Raw genomic sequence first — 5,613 nt, 5'->3', positions numbered from 1 at the left:
ACACACACACACACACACACACACACACACACACACACACACACACACACACACACACACACACACACACACACACACACACACACACACATATCCTCTAAATATTTATTAAATTAATACATAAATTTGAGTGAATTGGGACATGTGTTAAATTTAATTTAACATTTTTTCTTCTAGCAAATGCTTTTTCTTTATTTTTCATTTCTTACAATTTTTGACCTTGCTCTATTGTTCTCATTTTCCTTCGACAAATCACAACCCTTTTCGTCCATATATTTCACTTTACAAGCCACCATCAAATAAATAAAGCATTGATTTTTAGATTAGAATGATACCTCTTGTTTAATGATTTATAAAGAAATTATAAAGAAATTATATATAAGTCGATAATTTAGGCCCAAATATTATTATTGATTGACAAGCGCACTAAGTGGATTTGATTTCTTTTTAATTAATCAAATACTGAAAATTTAACGATTCCAAAAAAAAATAAATAAATCATACAGTATATGTTTTAAGCAGAAATGTGATTAGCCTTTTTTACGTGATAGAAATAATTAATAAAATGAAAATATATCCATATCCTGAATTTCTTTTGGAGGAAACATCTCGGCGTGACTTTCGGGAAATGTCATTAACGAGAAATCACGAGGCCTTTCGTTTCTCCGAAGTAGAGACTTGAGGTTAGTAAGAGCGCGACGAAGAAGGGTAATCGAGAATCGGAAGACAGAGAAAAAAAGAGAGAGAGATGGAGGTAGACTATGAAAAGAAAAGGGCAAAAAGAATTTAGAAACAGGGCGAGCCCGCTCGAGAGTCGGTACCCCAATAAATATGAAGACAACGACAACGACGATGCCTGTTGTGCCCGGAACAGGTTGGAGCTAATTCAGTTCTCCTTCCTTTTCGCTCATGTCCCCCCTTTTTTACCTTCTCCCGGTGTTCGCTCTCTTTCTTCTTCTTTTCATCTCTTCTTCTCTCCCTTTAAATCGCTTGATTCAACGTTTTTTTATTTTGCCCTTTCTTCTACATCAAACCTTCCCTCTTCATTCTCCTTTTAGTAACTCCTCTTTCTTCTCGTGCATCCCATACATGCCGTGAGAGGTTTTTGTTTGCCGCTAAATCTCTCCCACCTAGACTTCTCAATCCTTTAAAAAAAATTTAAGAATTCGAGAATTTAGAAATTTAAAAATCCAGAAATTCGATAATTTCTATGAATAAGGTTTTAAATTTAAAAAAATGTAAATCCAAAAAATTTGTTATTAAAATTGAATTAGATTTTCATTTAGATTTCTTTTTTCAGTGTTGGAATACTTGTGAAACCTTCAGTTTCTGGGACAAAGAAGAAATCGATTGTACGCGAATATACAAGCACACTTCTCATGTAAGTAAAAAAAAAGTTCTTATCCATTTATATTTAATTTGAAGTATTTAAATTATTATATTTCAATTTTTAATTTAATTTTAATTTAGGCAAACTATATACGATTAAAAATTTCACATTTCGTTTATATATATATGTTGACAAGTTTAACAAAATGTGAAATTTTTAATATAGAATATATGAAAGAATTAAATATATCTACATAATATATGTAGTAGATATATACTTAATTCTTTTATATATTTTATTTAATCTGTCTATTTTTACACATATATTTATTATATTTTGTTCATATTTTACTTCTTTTTTTTAATTATTTAATTAAAAATTATGTAAATTATGTAAATTATTATTGTAACAAATATTAGATGTATAAAAATATTATTAGAATACAATAAAAATATATAATTTCATATTTTTTACATTATTCTTAATATTTTTATATAATATTTGTTGCAATAAAAATGTAAATAATATAATATACAATCAAGTGGAATTTGAAAGACACCATTCATACTGCAGCTATATCTTTTTTTGAAATCTTTTCGAAACGGATTTACGCGCAGATCGTCATCTTTGATCGCGGCTTCGAGTTTCCGAACCTTTTATAAGTGCGCAGGTAACTTAGGTCGATCTTTCTAGTCCTTCATTACGTCTTGGGGCAAAGGGGCTAATCGTCCAAGCGTGAGGAAAATCTCGATTGTCGTTTGAGGATTTTCGATTCTACCGGAAAGAAAGAATGATCTCACACAATAAAGATAAAATATAGTAGAGGACAAAATCCTTGAAAACGATTACCTGTCAATTTCCCAAGGAGATCCAATGTATGGATAATGCTAGCTCCAGTAAAAACAACTGAGATTTTTTTCAATATTTAGGGAAAAAAATTATTTATTTCTTGCTATCTATCTTTTTTAATTTTAATTATCCTACAAAAAATTAAGATTTATTAAATGTTACATAATCACATAAAGTAATTGATTCGGTAATCGATAGAAAAAAAATTCAATTAATATATACATATATGTATAAAACTTTATCTTATTATCTCACATGCAAATTGATGTCATAATGTATAATATAAATTATACATTCCTTATGCACTTTTTTTATAATCTTATAATATAATATCTTTCTGTTTCAGATCCAAGGTTGCAAAACTGCGTACACGTTTTATCAAACACGTGGTACGGAGGAAGACAAATATGAGCCGACCAAATTACCAGCTCCTGAAGAAAATAAAACTTTTCATATAAATAACTATGACATTGCCGTAATAATGCAAAAAAATGAGAAAGGAATATGGGAAGAAGAAAATTATTTCTACGCAAAACAACAGCCTGCAATGATACCTGGCGGCTGGATCATCGTCGTCACGGATGATGGCGTGGTCAAACACTACAGGTATTTTATCTTCTTTAATATGAGCTTTACAATACTTCTACAAAGAGAGAAAAAAATAATATAAATAATATAGTAAGAAAATAATTTCAAATGAGAATACAAAAAATCTAAACAGAGATAAATTTTATATTTGACAGAAACGTTTCAAAGCAATTAGAGTCTAAAGGTTTAATATTCACAACATAAAATAAAAAACAATATATTGTGATTATTATTATCGTTGTTTGTGATGAGTTTGTTTCAAAAGAATATTATGTCCGAATATTATAATCGAAACAGCATTTCTTTCAAAAATTACTTTCATAATTTTTAAACAAGATATCTTTAAACTTCCTTTCTCTTACTTATTTGTATTATTGATAAAATCATTATTATTATTATAGTTGGGACAAGTGGTGGCCAAAACTACAATTACTCAAAGCCGGTGGCCCTCTCTACCAGGCCTATATTACATGGGAGGATTGGCAAATTCAACTGAAGGATCAACGCGAAAGGATTACTTCAAATTATTTTAAGCGCCAGTCTGTGAAAGAGAAACAGTATAAATCGTCTTTCGTCGTTACCTGGCAGCAGGAGACGGGAGATGGTATTATGGGCAACCAGGTAATTAAATATTTCGCAAGTGAATTCGAATCTAACTTGATGCAATTTCAACCTCTTTACAACTGTTTCGAGACTTTGTACTTTTAAACAAATTCAAATCCTTTACAAGTTAGTTAAAGAAATAAAAAAGGTATTATCAAATAAAATCAAGTTTCTTACAAATACATTTATAGTACACAATAGTTACTACAATAGTTTTCTGTTTATTGTTTCTTTCATATATTTACAATTTTCAGTAAAATGATATTTTTCTGACAATGGATAATATTTAAATTTCAAAAAGCAGAAATTTAATAAGAATTCTAACTAAAAAGACAAAAAAGAAGTATTAGTAACGAAATAATAAAATAATAAAAATTAGTAGCAATATATCAGTGATATTAGAATTTATTTTAAAAACTGTTTCTTTTCAATAACAAAATATCTCGTGCATTTTTAAATATATTTTTATAAATTTTGTTTAGATTGAATATTTTGCGAACGAATAAAACTATACTTTCTATATAAGTAATGTCAAAACCAAAATAAAAACCAGATATTTAAAATAATTCGAATTCGTGCATGTATAATATTGAAACTTGTTTCTACTACAGGTAACAGACAGCGAATCGGCACAAATTTCCTTGCCGTGCGGTAAATATTTGGTCAGAATAGCCACTAACGACGGTCCCGGTAGCTACCCGATCATTGTCGACACTGGCGACTGCAAAAGTCCCAAAATATCGATCTGGGACCTATATAAGTACATCAATGATCCGAAAATTTTAATATTTATATTTTTAATGGTGGGACTCTTCTGTTCTATTCCTATTATATATTTATTTAGACGAAATCGAATAAAGAATGGAAAAAAAATAAGATGGAGGAGGGCTTGTCGGAGAAGATAAAGGAAAACATCCTGAAGCAGCAATTGCAAAATAAACTAATGGATCAAGTGCAGACTAGCTTGGAATACAGACACCATAGTCACTCTACAGACAATCTACTGTGGGTCAACGAAACGAACATAAATGTTAACACGAGTACAAAAACACAAGATGCGAATGCGAGTACGCAAAACACAAAATGCGAGAAAGCAAACGTGATTCAGAAAAGCTAGATAATCTCCTAACAAATTTGATAGAACTTTTTTTCTTGCTTAACTTAGCAAGAATAACTCAGGGACTTTACTTACTCTCATGAGAGAGCGTGATCTTCCGCTTTCAACAGCATACATGAAGGGTGAATCGGATATCATTCGTTTTGTTGCTATGAAGGCAAACAAATCATCTTGGCATTCCTGACACACACACTATCTATATTTATCAAAAATTTAACGACAAAGATTTTTAAGAAAATTTTTTACACATTATAAAAATGGCGAACAGATAAATATAATAGAATTTATGATTCTTTAAAAAATTAAGACCACAAATTAAAAATTTATTTGTAGAATAAAATAAATTGTAAATTTCATGGATAAATAGTTTAAGATTCAGTGAATATATTTTTAAAACTAATTGACACAATACTATGTTTTTGGAACAATTTTATATGAAAGAGAAAAATATTGATATAAAATTTGTTAGATCACAGATAATTGATATTACCTACATTTGTTAATATTAAACTGAATCTTAGAGTAGCAGTTTTCTCTTTAAGCGAAATTGTCAACAAAAGAGATAAAATATATAAATGCAAATGCATACATTGAAAACATTGATTCGTATGCTAATTAAATGTTCAATAGTATTTTTGTAAATAGTATTTTGTTATAAATAATTATGTGTGCGAAGGCAAAGGATGTTGGAAGATCGAATGTACAAAGTGAGCTTAGTATTATAAGATATACGAATAGTGAATAAGAAAATAGCGATATTAGTTAAAATTTTACAAACTCTTGGACATCTTTTTTACATAATGGGGTATAAATATATGAACGCTGTTCTAGCTCAATGCAATGCAACGAATAGACTGAATTCTAAGAGTTCCTATCGCCGAAAATTGACAAGCAGTGTTGAACTCCAAATATTTATTTGTAAATACATAGCTGCAGTCGTGTATAATATTTGTATTATATTATTCGTAACTAAATAAATAAATAAATAAATAAATAAATATATAGTCAAGACCAAAAATTCTTCTTTATTTTATGTTACATATTTTTTTTACATAGAATCTGTTAGCACTACATTTTTTATTAATATAAAAAAAATAGATAATTCCAAGCACTCTCTCTCTCTCTC

The 5,613-nt window shown here is 29.0% G+C and overlaps 2 protein-coding genes across 2 annotated transcripts in view; both read left to right on the top strand.

Annotated features, from left to right (window-relative positions):
• Positions 1-3,876, top strand: part of LOC105626617 — a 7,540-nt gene extending 3,664 nt beyond the window's left edge. Inside the window, exons 2-4 of the mRNA XM_012207910.1 lie at positions 2,526-2,785; positions 3,169-3,388; positions 3,853-3,876. Of these exons, the coding sequence (XP_012063300.1) occupies positions 2,526-2,785; positions 3,169-3,388; positions 3,853-3,876 (504 nt within the window). The remainder of the gene's footprint in view (positions 1-2,525; positions 2,786-3,168; positions 3,389-3,852) is intronic.
• A 294-nt stretch (positions 3,877-4,170) lies between these two features.
• The window catches only part of LOC105626397 (delta-like protein 1), a 9,105-nt gene continuing 7,662 nt past the window's right edge, over positions 4,171-5,613 (top strand). Inside the window, exon 1 of the mRNA XM_012207697.1 lies at positions 4,171-4,206. Within this exon, the coding sequence (XP_012063087.1) occupies positions 4,171-4,206 (36 nt within the window). The remainder of the gene's footprint in view (positions 4,207-5,613) is intronic.

Source organism: Atta cephalotes, assembly GCF_000143395.1.
Source record: "Atta cephalotes unplaced genomic scaffold scaffold00005, whole genome shotgun sequence".
In the NCBI taxonomy this organism is placed as follows: Eukaryota; Metazoa; Arthropoda; class Insecta; order Hymenoptera; family Formicidae; genus Atta; species Atta cephalotes.
This window is presented reverse-complemented; position numbering and strand designations above follow the sequence as displayed.